The sequence below is a fragment of the Alosa sapidissima genome, chromosome 12 (genome assembly GCF_018492685.1).
Source record: "Alosa sapidissima isolate fAloSap1 chromosome 12, fAloSap1.pri, whole genome shotgun sequence".
Classification (NCBI taxonomy): Eukaryota; Metazoa; Chordata; class Actinopteri; order Clupeiformes; family Clupeidae; genus Alosa; species Alosa sapidissima.
This window is the reverse complement of record NC_055968.1, coordinates 12,966,875-12,981,874: the sequence shown is the minus strand read 5'-3', so window position 1 is coordinate 12,981,874 and position 15,000 is coordinate 12,966,875. Positions and strand designations below refer to the sequence as shown.

Sequence of the window (15,000 nt, the reverse complement as noted above, 5' to 3'; positions counted from 1 at the left end):
GCCTGCCTCTCCTGAGTATTGAAGGAGATGAATGAGGACCCTGCATAGGCTCAAGGTCTCTGCATTTACCCACTAACACACACACACACACACACACCCACATGATGAAGAGATGGGGGATGAGAGGATGCAGCTAAGCTAATGAATGAGAAAGGATGATGCAATGAGATGGGCTGTTTCAAGGCTAAGATCCCTCAGAATGTCTCTTTCATTAAAAAACGATCAATTCTCTAATAACTGCATCTTATTACATCTCTCTAAATCTGCATCTTTTTTTGTCTTGTGGGGTTTTTTTGTCTCGTAGTTTAGAGTAGATCGTGTGATTTTATGCATGAGTGACAGTGTGATACTGTATGTTTCAACGCTCAACGACTTTTTGTATATAGTTTTGGGGGGGAGTGTTTGTTTTGGCAGGCGCAGCTGGGGAGACTGATTGACAGGGAGGAGGTTGTGTATTTGAAGCGGAGTGTTTGCATCTTTCCCCCTCTCATGCACTGCGCTTTCCCTCACAGCGTAGACACAAGTTAATGGGCTGTCGGTGGAGAGAGGAGACAGCTTTCCCTTGAGTCGGTCCAAAGCAAAGACGCTTTGAGAGCATGGTGCTGATATGATATAACTGTAAGTCTAAGTGTGTGTGTGTCTGTGTGTGTATGTGCCTGTGGGCATTGGGTGTGTGGGTGTATGTGTGTGCACGTGATGAGATTGGGAATTGGTTTGGAGACACTGCAAATTGAGCACAGCTGTGTGTGAAGCTCCAGCCAAACACACACAGACACACACACACACTCACATAGGATCCGCACACACACACACACACACACACACACACACACACACACACACACACACACACACATACGCACACCCACACACAAACACACACATCCACACGCAGCCCTGGTTCCAATAAGCAGAACTGCTGAGCTCAGAGAAGTGTCTCCCTGCCACCATATGGCGAGCGAGCCTACATCATCAGAGGCGCTGCCGTGTTTGGGTTTTTATGTGCAGTTGTAGGGTTTGGCTTGGAGCTGTGCCTGCCATGGCTTTTCTGCCATCCCCAGGCTTCAATGCTAAATCCTTATTCCATTGCCCAATTCCCATGGAGGGTATGGAAATCTGTTACATACGGCAGTTTTAGGGAAAAGGGCTCGATTCCTGATGATGTTCCAAACAGCTCGTAGGAAACAGGAATGTTTGTGTGTTTTATACTCTCCCTTCTCTCTCTCTTCTGTTTTCTCTTTTGTCTTGATTCTACGCAAAACTATTCTGTCATCTCTGCTTTATGGCTGAATTCACTCTCGGGGCCTATTTTGATATTAGTGGGAAAAGACCCACACATGGATCTCCACATGCTTTTGATTTAGTGCCTCTGCCACTCGGCTGGGCTTGCAGCTCAGACTGCTGTGCTGAGAATGAAGATGGGTTACGAGAGTAGCTGCTAGTGTTGTTGTTGTTGTTGTTGTTGTGTCTAAATGTGCATATGGAAACAGAGTTGAGACAGCCCTTAAGGTGCCTGGAAATGACACAGCTTGAACATGCAAGAAAAACATGCACACACACACACACACACACACACACACACACACACACACACACACACACACACACACACACACACACACACACACACACACACATACACACACACACAGAGAGACACACACAGTGAAGAGAAAGCAAGACATGCAAGCATCAATAGCGTGAGACCTCTTGACCAAGGAACCTATTGCATTTAATAAATAGAACAATTCAGAGGCAGGGGCTAGAGTCTAGACTACTTTATTTTTTGGGGGGGGATGGGGTAGGGGGGTTTATAGTCTATCTGAGAGGGGTGTTTTGGGTTGAGACTACTCCGCAGATGGTAACAACACTACAGGGTGGATAAAGGGACCTCCCCAGGACAGAGTAGAAGTGTGTTCGTAAAAAAAACTTACAGAAAGGATGGCAATGAGAATGCCAGCGGCGCAAAGCACGGCATCGCTTATGGTGTCTCCGTTTTTGTACGGGTACTTGATGGACTCGTCGTCACAGTAAAACCCACGGCTGTAGGGTGGTACGGTGCTAGTTTCAATAATCAGGAAAGGTAAGCCAGCTACAGCGGAGAGAGAGAGGGGAGGAAGAGAGCAGACACAAAGGTTCCAGGTCAGTAACAGAGACACAAACGAGGGGAGGTCGTTGGGGGGGGGTGGGGGGTGGCACACACACGAGCGGGGATGCACACAAACGCAGCGGCCGCCGAGGAGAATGTGGGAACTCTGGGAGAGGGTGGAGAAGACAGCAGACGGCCATCTTGCTGTACCACAGGAGCGATGGTTGACCAGAAAAGAGTAGAATGGGGGTAAAATTCCAATCCAATTAGAACCCTATTTCTATGTAGGTTTATGTCAGTGTTAGTCTATCTGCTAATTAGAGTATTTCTTTGTTCTGTAAATGTGTGTTAACATTAGTTCAAGTGCTAATATTACGTCTAAGTGCAACCACCATGACGAATGTTTGACATGGTGGCTGCAGCATAAATGAGTGGTCAGTGGTCAGCCATCATCTCTCTTGTGGCATGTCCGATGACATCTCTGACCCCTCTCTCCGCCCTCTCCCGGTCCCGTCCGGCTGGTTGCGGCGCGGCTGGCGTTTTGTGTGTGTGCGCGGGTGACTTACGGAGACAGTGGGCAACAAGAGCCCGACCGCCACCAGGACGGAGGAGGGCACCGTGCTGCTTTTGAACGCGTAGCGGATGCTGTCGTCCGAGCAGTAGAAGCCGCGTTTGTACGGCGGCACGGCCGACGTCTTGTGCAGCACGATGGTGGGCAGCATCACTGCGCGAGGACACACACAACACAACCCGCCGGGAGGGTCACACTCGAGGCAACAAGAGCACCCCGGAACTTACCTGTATCAGCTGCAACATCCCACAATGCACAGAGCAGAATATGCATACTTTACACATATGATGGCAAACAATTGGAAAATACACCTGGAGAACCTGGAATTCAACAACAACCTGCATGGGCTGGATTACATGTGTTGCAAAATACAGCTTAGACTAGATAGTTGTGATACTATGTTTACATCTCATATGAAAGAAAATTGTGTGTGTGTGTGTCTGTGTTTTTTTCTGTTCTGTTTCCAATATGGAAGTTGTCATTGTGAATGATCTTGCATGAGGCACAAGAACAGTGGGGAGCCCTAGCGCTCCTGCTCTCCTCTACAGCAAAGCCACATCTGTATCAGAAGCCCTGCGGAGCACACAACCACCAGTCCACAGCTTTTGTATGCATTTCAGCATCCAGATGAGAGGTGGAATTCACACTTAGTCGCTAATGAATGCGCTCCTATTTGCCTCGGCCACACTCGCAACGTTTGCCCAATTGACAGCTAAGCCTGAAAAGCAAACAGTTTAGCCAAGTGTTGATTTCTCCGCCACTTTGTTTAAAGAGGTACAATGGGAGATTTGGGCTTCCTCTTCCAGCACCTCAAATATACATCAACAAGGAGACTCTGCCAGCCTATTGTTAGCGCAAAGTAGATTAGGGCATGAAACAATACAGCCTAATGACTTCAAGCAAAGCCTGCTTTCAATCCAAAACAGAAGGCTAGTGCTGGTGCTGCCTCAATTATCTGCATTTAGAGATTAACCAAAAACAAAACAAAAAAATCTCCTTTTTCTCACACTGAAAGCACTGTACGCAATACGGCTGCATTCCCAAGCCACAGGTGGCACTGATCTAGACCTCTAACACCTGATAGACTAGGTGCTGTGTTGGCTCAGACTGCCACTGATTGTAGTCAATCCCTGAATCAGTTGGCGAAGGACGGAGGCGTGTTTCTCAGCCTCGCCGGGCATTCCTGTGGGTTTCTCATCGCAGACATGTAAGGGATGAAACGCCCTGGAGGCCCGATCTGGAATATTCCGCGCAAAAATGTTTATTGGCTGTGTAAGGGGAAGGTGGGTGCTAGCACAGCACACCAAGACCACAGCAGCTGAGGAGCGCAGGCTCCACCCGTGAAACTCACGTCTCGTCACGTAACGTCAGCTGTCACAGGACTCTCAGACAGGTCAGGGGAGAAAAATAAATACATATTCCCAAATCAAAGCAAAGCAAATAGGCAAGAAGGAGGTGGTGGAGAGGAGGAGGGACTTTAAATTGTGGTGGCCACTTTTTTCAAAGGCTCGCCTTGAACGACTGTAAAACGTGTGAATAGCAAAGGAAAACAAAGCTAAGGCCTTTGCGCCGGCCACCCAAACTTTTGGAAAAAATGTTTTTTTTCAGCTTGAGGGGAAATGAGGCGGGGTCTCTTCTGGGTCTGTTGTGGTGAGGGGTGTGCGGTTAGACAGAGGGGCAACTCAAGACCCAGCGTGGTGCGCATGGCTGCAATCTTTTCCCAGTCAGACATCCACACACACACACACACACACATACTGGAGGAGCCACAGGCATCTTATGCTATAGACTGGGAATGGAGTCTGCACCACACAGTAAGAGTGAGCTGCTAAGCAAGCGGTGAGCAAAAACTTCCAATGTTGAGAATGCGATATGGTGTGTGTGAATTATATTTACTTAATATAATTCACACACACCACACACACACACTTAACTGTGTTAAGAGAAAACTAAAGTGAAAACACCAGAACCTGAAACACTGACAAGACGGGAAAAACCACAGCCAAGTTCAGACACGTTGCTGACACCATTGCTCATCGGGGTAGGGCTGCAATGATATGAAAATCAATCAGGGAAATGACACATGATGAACAATTCCTTGTGCCTCAATAATGCACCAACACATCTATCTGTGAGCACATGTCTGTCATGGAAGATTCAAGGTTCTTTAGAACTCAAGCTAAAGAAAGGAAAAGAAAGGATTCTTGGGTTATGAAAGAGGGAGTTTTAAAAGTTCGGAGGATGGGAGAACAGGATATTAAGAGGAGCCATATTCTGTCTGTTTGTACTGACAATCACAGAGCACATGTCTGTCATGGATGATTTCTCACTTCTTGAGAATTCTGCCTTGAGAAGACGATGGGGGGGGGGGTTCACAAGCCCTTCACCCCGTGCTGTGCTGGGAAGCCAGAGTTCTAGATGCTGTCTAAGGTGTTCCAGATCAGATCCACCTGGAATCCCCCCTGCCTTCCTCTCTTCCTGTCTCTCTGTTCTGCCTCATTTGGACAGCTGCGGCTGGGCTGCAAGGGCTACAAGGCTTTAGGGCTGGGTGCAGCTCCGCTCCAGGGCTGCAGACAGGGGGAGCAGACACCTGGACAAATAAAAAGACTCCTGGCCTGTCAAAGGCCCCCCCCCCTCGTTTGGGCTACGAGGTCTGGAAGATGGTGGTGGTGAGGGCGCAAGTTTCCTCCTGTGTGTGGGATCGTGAGTGACTGAGGGTTAGCCAGTTGAAACCCACATCACGAGGGCACGGCTGTAGGTCAAGACGTTTGAGGCTTAAATGTGCAAACTCCTTCCTTTCCTTTCCTTGCCGTTTCTTCTCTCTCTCTCACTCAAACGCCACACACGCAACTTTGCGTCAGCGCATTAAAAGGCAAGAATTCAGTGTTTTTCTGAGGCTGTGGCCGCTTAATAGATGACTTGTCACACATACTAATTTGGCGAGTCTGGAGGCCCCACAAAGGGCTTTGACGCTGAAGGAATCTGCAGTCTTACATGCAAACAAAGGCCCTGTGGACATGGAAAGCTAAAGAGCAAACAGTTTATTAGGGCTTCAGAGATTCTCATCACTCTCAGTCTCTCCACAAATCCCCACTTTCAGATTATGATGCAAATACAGAGAAAGCAGAGAGAAAGAGAGAGAGAGAGAGAGAGATAGAAAGAGAGAGAGAGAGAGAGAGAGAGAGAGAGAGAGAGAGAGAGAGAGAGAGAGAGAGAGAGAGAAAGCTGAAGTAGTTGAGGATGGAGACTTTTTAATGTAACGTTATGCTTTGTATATATATAACACTGACTTTTTAATAATGTGTAAACAAAGTATATGACACTATTTGACATAATTGATAACTTTGTACATGAATTCTGAAATATATTTCAAATGGATTTTGAACTTCCAATTTGAGACACAAGAGAAAAAAGAAAGAAAGAAAGGAAGAAAGAAGGAAAGAAAGAACGAACGAATTAGAGGGAAAGCAGAGGCAGTCCTGCACCCATACCACACCACACTGTGCCCATCTGTTTACAAAAGGCCCTCTGTCCATGTGTCCACTGCCCGCGCCTCGGGCCCCACCATGCCAGGCTGCCCATTGTCCTGCTGGTCATGCCATTGCCATGAAAGCAGCCTGGTATGTCGAGATTCTCCCCATACCACTCAGCCTGGTCCCTCTGCTCCACTCCGCTTTAGTCCCCTCTCCACACAGGATTACTCCACTGCCACTCCCCACGCCCCCCCACACAAGACGGAACAACTATGAGCGGTGCGGGTGGGGGGAGGGGGGGTTGGGGGGGAAAATAATAAAAACACTTTTTTGTGCCAAAAGAGGGAATCTGAGGGCCAACTCAGGCAAGAGCACACAAAAAGTGCCCCCCCCCCCATGCCTCCGAAAGCTGAATGGAGAGCCGAGAGAGGCAGGAGAGGAGAGGGAATGCGTTGCCATGCTAATTCTGGATATGCTAATGAATGAGCGAGCGCTGGAGGGCTCCCGATTTGGGAGAAAAAGGAAAGAGAGTGAGCTAAAAAAAGAGAAAGAGAAAGAACTAAAGAAAGAGAAAGAGAAAGAACTAAAGAATGGAAAAGAATGGAATGGAAAAGGATTCTTGGGTTTTAAAAGTTCGGAGGATGGGAGAACAGGATATTTTCAGGAGCCATATTCTGTCTTTGTTCAGACAGTTATACGTTTGAAAACAATGTTATGACATGATGACATGTTGACATCCTGATGAATGTGCCCATAGGCTGTGTACCGCTGTTTTCATTTTGTCTTTCCAATGAAGCCGAAATCTCTGAATTGAGTTCAGAGTGAATTGAGAGGCAAAAAGAGGCGGCCCGGTAAAGGGTTTGGCTGCACAGCTGAATACACTTATGACTGACTGGGTACAGTGAATTAAAAAGGGACTAATTAAAGTTGAATCTGAATGGGCCCGCATTACAGGAGAGGCGCAAAGAGACAGCGGGTGGGAGAGAGAGAGAGAGAGAGCGCGAGAAAGAGAAAGATGGAGGGTGCTCTTGCATGGTGACCTACAAACACAAAGCCCATGTATTTGTAGCCAAACACCGTTAACAAACTCCCAGAAGAGCTTGTGCGTTAACGGACCACGGAGCATTTGGCTCAATCTCAATCATTCCTCTGCTAACAAACTATAGACAACCACACAAAAATCTGATAAGCAAGCTGGCCAAGTCTTCATCACTATTTCCAAAGCATTGTCCAAACCCCTCAACAACTTCAAGCCCTAATGCTAACCAGGAGAGTGCTCTGATTCACTCTGACACACAACAGGCAAATGCCAATGAAAGTACTACGTACTACTGTGTATGTTTATAAGTGTGTGTGTGTGTGTGTGTGCACGTGTATACATTTGTGAGTGGGTGTGTAAAAAGTGGTGGGGGAAAAGCTTAGGCTTCACATTCCCAGAGGCACAGAGTTTGGTTTGCATGAACAGCTCATCCACCCAATGAGCTGCTTCCTAACAGGCTGCTCAATTAGACCTTAATGAAAAACAACTGGAGCCTAATTCCATAAGAAACCAAGGGAGCGGTTCATTCTCTCCTACGCACACACACCGTGTGCATATACACACTGCATCGTGCGCACACACACACCAATCTTAATAGGCAAGAACACATAGGCCTACAAACCAATTTCATTTTATAAGTACGCACAAACGTGTGCGCACAGAGACACACACAAACAATCACACACACCACAATCTCAAGTGGGTGGCATGGCTAGGCTTTTGTGGAGAAACTTTCAATTAGTGTTTATCAGATGGGGACACGCAGGTCTCCCTTTGGAGAGGTGGGAAGTTGGAGGTGGGCAGCTAGCTGCTGGTCTGCAGAGCGAATCACTAGCCCCACACACACACACACACACACACACACAGCCACAGGCCATGCTTTGCTCCACGGCTGTTTTAAAACCATGCATTTATGAGGAACCCGGGAAAACACAAGCGTTCTCTTGGCACGCACTTCTCTGAGCTCAGCTTTAATGCATGGCACTCTCTTCCTCTCTCTCTCTCTCTCTCTTCCTCTCTCTCTCTCTCACACACACACACACACACATGCAGACAACATGAACACACCCACACACATGCATGTAAACAGACTTTCTCTCTAACTCATTTATTCTCCAATGTTATGCAAGCTTCCAGTCTAAACACTGTATGCACGAGTAGGAAAAGCCAAAGGAGATGTGGAGTGCTAGTCTCTGTGTGTGTGTGTGTGTGATTGTGTGTGTGAACATATTTGTTTTGGAAATTAGCTGAATGTTTGTGTGGACTAGAGGAAGGAGAGAGAGGCTCTCTGACGTTGGCATGAAGGCTCCAGACGTGCATGAGTGATTATCAGCCTCCATGTCTATGTGCATGTGTGTGTGTGTGTGTGTTTGATGTGTGCATGTCTCAGCATATGTGCCTGTCTATGTGTATGTTCATGCATGTTTGTGTACATGTGCGATACGATGTTTGCCTCTCAGTGTGTGTGACTGTGTAAATCGTATGTGTTCGTGTGTGTGTGTGTGTGTGTGTGTGTGTGTGTGTGCACGTGTGTGTGTATTCATGTGCGTGAGCTGCAGCCTTGACATCCTTGCTTTGATTGGCTTTGTAGGTTAATTTTGGAGCTGGTGCCTTAGCACAGAGAGACTAAGCCAACGGCACTAACCTGAAGCGACAGCTCAATGAGTGGCTGACCCAGGACTGCATCCGGCCCTCATCTGGGCCAGTTACGGCCCAGAGTCAGTTACTATCAGGACGCTAAGTGCAGTGACCCCATCTGAAATCAGCTGCAGGTGCTCTCCCACGCTTTGATCCGTCACCATTCAGAGCTGGAGAGATTTACAGGCCCTCAGATGCTTAAACAAAAGGCTTGCCAAATCACTGATAGTGTAACCGAATGGCATCACGCACATTACTTAAATCATTATGTAAGCTCCAAAAAGACAATCTGACTTGGTGCATACTGAACCTCCAATGGAGGAGATACTGCATTGAGAAGCAGGCGGAAGTTGAATTAGAGTGACATCTAAATGAATGCCGATGGATCAGTGAAGCTTGTGTGTGTTTGACAGGGGAGAGGGTGTGGGCATTGTGATCAGTCCAAATGGAGGATTTCCTTTCTGTGCTCTGACACCGTCCGCTTGTCTATGGGAAACACACACACACACACACACACACACACACATGTGCAGGCTTAGGCAAGGGCGCAGCACAAAGAAAGGAGAGAGACAGAAGACTGCACAAAGGTCAGGGACCTCTGCCTGGCCAGTCTATTAACCCAGTGTGAACGCTCAACACACACACAGAGATTCACGAAAGAGTAAGACACAAACACACACACATACGCATACACAGAGATATATGCAAATACACACACACACTCACACACACAGGCCTGCAGCTGAGAGTATGACCCCTGCCCCGACACAGATTTGTCTTAGTGCTGTCAGATTGCAAATAGAAAGGCCATACTCTGCTAACAGCAAGAACACTCAGTTTGTATGTGCACGTGTGTGTGTGTGTGTGTGTGTGTGTGTGTCTGTGCGTGTGTGAGCATGAGGATGTGTGTATCTGTTGCCCAGACCTGTTTGTGTTCATCAAATAGAGAGTTGGTGAGAGGGCTTTTATTAATAACAATAGAGGATACAAATCACACAAGCAGCTGAATTCACTCAATTGAACACAGACATGTATGCACACACACGCACACACACTCACAAACACACACACACACACACATACACACGTCAACTTTAACATGCTAGCGGTGACACAGACACCAGGACAAGCTAGCGGGGGGAGTGCTAGTTCTATGGCTACTGTATGTGGAGGCAAAGATAACTGGAAAGCTTCTTCACCAATCAGGTCAAGGTCCTTATCTCCCTGGCGAGGGAAGATCTGATTATGCGCCACCCTATAGCACTGACCGTGGCTGGGGCGAATCGCTAGTCTTTAGCAGAATTTAATACAAGTTTAGCACGGCTTGTACCAAGGGCCTTAACACAGGCAAACCTGCTAATCCACTGCTGAGTCAAAGTTGTGTGTGTGTGTGTGTGTGTGTGTTGCTAGGTGAAGAGGCAGCAAAAGTTGGCACTGAGTGCCACTGCTTCTGTTGGAGACAGGCGCCAAAGCAGGTTAGCCTGATCGTTTTTCAGTAGTGCCTTTTCTACTGGGCTTTTAAAGATACATATTATCCCGTGCCCTTTAACACACCCTTGATTGCGTGGAATCGGGTTGCGCACATCCTGCAACCTGACGCCCTGTGGGGTCTCGCAGGAATCCCAGGAGCGGTGCGACAGCGCTCAGAGAGAGAGAGGGGGGGGGGTCTGCTCCACACCACTGCTGAGACACTCCTCTTCCCACTCGCTATCGTCCTAGGGGCCTGAATCTATCTCTCTCTCTTTCTCTCACTCTGTCTCTCTTATTCTGTCTTTCCCCATCTCTCTCTTTTTTTCTCTCTCTCTCTCACACACATACATGCATACACACGCTCTTCCACCACCTGTCGCTAGCACACACACACACACACACACACACACACACACCTGTGAACCTGTGCGTGTGCAAGGTGAGTGCTGGGAGTGTGACCAGCAGGCGGCCTGCCTCCCTCTGCGCCTGGCCCACCGTGCCTCCTGCTCCGGGGCCAAGCCAGGCTCCGGTGTCCCCTCTAAACCCCCGGGCTGGCACCGGAGCCCGGCTCTGGTTGACTTTCAGCTCCGCTGGCTGCTTTGTTCTCACGGAGTACATGCACTTGAGCGTAGTGATTATGCTACGAAGGAGGAACAGAGGCCCAGCAGTAACAACACACACACGGACACAGTTCTGCAGCCTGGGTCGTAGACGGAATGGTGTTCAGCTTATATAATCTTTAATGGGGAAAAGCGCTCTATATGTGAGTGTGTGTGTATATGTGTGTGTGTGTGTTTGTGTGTGTGTATGTGTGTTTGTGAGTGTGTGTATATGTGTGTGTGTGTGTGTTTGTGTGTGTGTGTGTGTGTTTGTGAGTGTGTGTATATGTGTGTGTGTGTGTGTTTGTGTGTGTGTGTGTGTGTGTGTGTGTGTGTGTGTGTGTGTGTGTGTGTGTTTGTGAGTGTGTGTGTTTGTGTGTGTGTGTGTGTGTGTGTTTGTATATGTGCTATCAGGGTGATGAGGAGCAGCGATGCACAGTGGGAAAAAAGGCTGGGCACAGAATGGGTGGCCTGGTGCCACGGCCTGATCGGTTCACGCCGAGCAGCGAGGCATTGTTCTGACCGTCAGGGGCAGGGGTGGGGGACGACGACAGAGGACCACAACACAAAGCCAACAGCATAGCCACTGGGAATAAAGGAAGCTGAGAAGGGAAGTGCACGTTAATTAGTCAACCTTTCCACACTCAGAGAGAGAGAGAGAGAGAGAGAGAGAGGGAGGAAGTGAGGGAAAGAGAGAGGGAGAGAGAAACAGAGGCAAAGGGATGATGGAAAGGGGGGTGGACGGACATAGAGAGAGAGAGAGAGAGAGACTGACAATCGGAGGGAAGTTTCAACCTCAGCCAGGGAAAAACCCTGTTGTTCAGTCTCATGCCAGGAGGGCCACAACAAGGCCACATCCTTACCGTGGCTATTCAAATAAGGCCAAGGGCTGCCCACTGCTTCTGCTCCTGTCCACTTACTGTATAAGGTTGTGTGATGGTAGCCAGGCATGTAAAGAGCGGCCAGGTTACAGTAAAACAGCCTACGGAGGCGACAGCATGGACATGTGAGTATATTTAGTAGTGGTGGTGTGCGTGTGTGTGTGTGTGTGTGTGGTGTAGGGAGTGTGTGTGGGGGATGACTGGGACCTTTAAATACGGAGCTGCACTTGTTCAGTGGCATGTGATTGCAGTGTTTGGATTCTTAGGAAGTCAAGAGGGGCATTTTAAACTGAGGGGTCATTTCCGACAACACACACACACACACACACACACACACACACACACACACACACACACACACTACACAAGAACACTGAATACCACACGATATGAACACACAGTCACACGCACACGCTCTGGCTGTACCGACTCAACTGTACTGACTCACCTAACCTCTAACCTCTGATGGAAGTGGACATATAAATGGAAGCAAGTTGTATGTTCCATGTGTGCATGTATGGATGTGTGTGTGTGTGTGTGTGTGTGTGTGTGTGTGTGTGTGTGTGTGTGTGTGTGTGTGTGTGTGTATGTGTGTCAGAGAGAATGTGAGAGGGATAAGCGGTTGTATGTGCACACACGTACACATATGAATGGCTGTGTGTGTGGCTGTGTGTGTGTGTGTGTGTGTGTGTGTGTGTGTGAGTGAGTTTGATTAGTGTGGGGCTTGCACACCCATGGCGGTAGAGGGGCGCTGACCTTCGCTTGGGGGGGGGGGGGGGGGGGGGGCGCGTGCTTCAGAGGCCAGGCCAGAAGTGTTTGCTTGAGGAAAAGGTCAGAAAAACAACTCTGACCGCTACAGGAAGCATGAGGAAAGTGAGGGGGGACGTATTTCAGCGCGACACCGGTTGGTGTGGGGGAATGTGGGAATTTACATTGCCACGGGCCACAGGTCCCACTAACCTGAATGCATGAGCAATGAGAACAATGTCAATCAATTGTGGAGTCTATGACACTCTGGCACAATAACCCTGTAGCTAAGTATCATTACCCAATGTTCCCACTGTCAACAGGCTATACTGTATTTTCCAATCAATTGAGATGTCTGCGGTTTGCAACGCAGAAGACAAAAATAGCACACAGAAACACCCTGCCTTGTACTTTGTTAGATCTGTCATCATCCCAGTTTGCATGTGTGAAAGTGTGTGTGTTTTTGTTTGTGTGTGTGTGTGTGTGTGTTTGCTTGCAAACCCCTAACAAAGTGGCTACAGTTATCCCCTTCACTGCTCTCTCTCTCTCTCACACACACACACACACACACACACACACACACACACAGTGAGAGCTATCAGGCTACTGGCCGTGCGTGGATAGCTTTGTCTATGCAGGCTGCTGAGCTCAGCGAAGCCACGCACTGTGCCAATCCCTTCCTTTCTCATTCTCTCAATACATGTACACAGGACATGGGGCCAGGGCCGCGCTGAAAACATGTGCTTACTCAGACAAATCTCTTTACTCATAGAAATAAACGCCAGGACCAGGGCCCTCTATTTTTTTTTTTTTCAAACAGGCCCCTGTCAGGGCAGCCTCTCACGGTGGGGGGCCTTAGGCCTCGGGCCGTACAGTATGTGCAAAAGAAACACAGCTCCTTCTACACGTCACCCCCACCATCCCTGACGTGTACACCCCCCCCCCCTCCCCTGAGTGCTGACATACTGCTGTATGTGATGTAGGCAGGACTCAACAGGCTCTTTGCTGTAAAGCTGTCTTGATATGCCGCCTCAGCAGACTTCTCACCCAGGTCTGGAGAAAATACACACCCTGTGCGATGATATCTGGGAGTGTGTGCCGTGAACGTGCTCTGTTATTCTGCCTTTTTGATCCCCGCCAAACCCACTCGCTCTCACACGCTGGCCCTATATCACAGAGCTGCTAGTCAGACTGCTTTTGTTTATATGTCTGCTGCAAGGCATACACTGCCTCAGATGAAGTTTTTATTACTTCAAACACAAAAACGAAAACATGAAAAAGGTTTGACGTACACTAGACCTCAGACAGACGTGTGAGCCTGTTTATATATATGTATGTATGTATGTATATGTGCACGTCTCTATCAAAGGCTTTGTGAGAGATGGCTATAAAAAGATACCATGATTTGCTGCAAGCTCGCTAATAACCAGTGACTACTCAAAATGTACCCAATAATAACTAAGATGATTTATTTAAGCCTGCTTGCCTGCTAAACCTGAAATATTGTACTATGCATACACCCCGCCGAGCAGAATGAAATGTTGGGGTTGGGGGTGTTTTTGCAGACGTTTGTGCATTACCCCACTGTGGGCAGTGAAAGAGGAGAGGAGCAAGCTAGGGGGCAGGATAACGTTTCCCCCTGCATTCATCATTAGCCGCGTAAAGACCTTACGTCTCCTGACAAAAGCCAGGGTGACGAGGGTAATGGAGGGAGAGAGGAAGGGATAGAGGAAAGGGAAGGGAGGGGTGGGTGGGAGGGTGAGTTCTTTGGATCTATAGATTACCACCCCCCGTCCTCCTCCTCTCACTCCACTGACCCAGAGGCCACAGGCAGCCGCAGGGCTCTTACATAAGCTGTTGCCGGCGCTACCTGGCTAACGCAGCGTAGAAACATCCTGGTTGCTACAGCGAGCGTGCTCACCTGTCTCCTCAGTCTCTATGAACTGAGCACTAGCCTTCAATTGCTAGTAGCAGCTAAAACATTTTAAACTAGGGCCAGTTGTAAGGATGATTATATCTTTATATCTATGATGGTGTGTGTGTGTGTGTGTGTGTGTGTGTGTGTGTGTGTGTGTGTGTGTGTGTGTGTGTGTGTGTGTGTGTGTGTGTGTGTGTGTGTGTGTTTGTGTGTGTGCGCCTGCAACAACACTCTGTAGACAGGGTGTAAATATCCATGGCATTGTTTCCTCAGAGAGCTGAGTGCAGTCAACAGGACATTACAGGCCCACAAACCACCACAAAACATAGAGAAAGAAAGGAGGTAAGTCATACAAGAGATCATATGGACACACAGCAAGACAGGAGACAGTCTGGAAGAAAGTGAACATTCTAGACGTAAACTCTGCTTATTCTTTTCCACTGGGTATACACTGTCCTATGTATAAACCTGCGTCTGCTATCATCTTACTATTTCTGTCCTGTGGTCACACAGAAATATACGCACTCAAAACCTCTTTTTCTTAGTCAGGTCTTCATGCTGTCTTTTCGGCGTCA

The 15,000-nt window shown here is 48.2% G+C and overlaps 1 protein-coding gene across 2 annotated transcripts in view; it reads right to left on the bottom strand.

Annotated features, from left to right (window-relative positions):
• The window catches only part of plpp3 (phospholipid phosphatase 3), a 41,822-nt gene that overhangs the window by 18,045 nt on the left and 8,777 nt on the right, over positions 1-15,000 (bottom strand). The window contains exon 2 of one of the 2 annotated variants that reach the window (XM_042056334.1): positions 1,935-2,092. In XM_042056334.1, coding sequence (XP_041912268.1) covers positions 1,935-2,092 — 158 coding nt within the window. Of the gene's footprint in view, positions 1-1,934; positions 2,093-2,655; positions 2,814-15,000 lie in introns of both variants that reach the window. The other variant, XM_042056333.1, reaches the window with a different exon arrangement.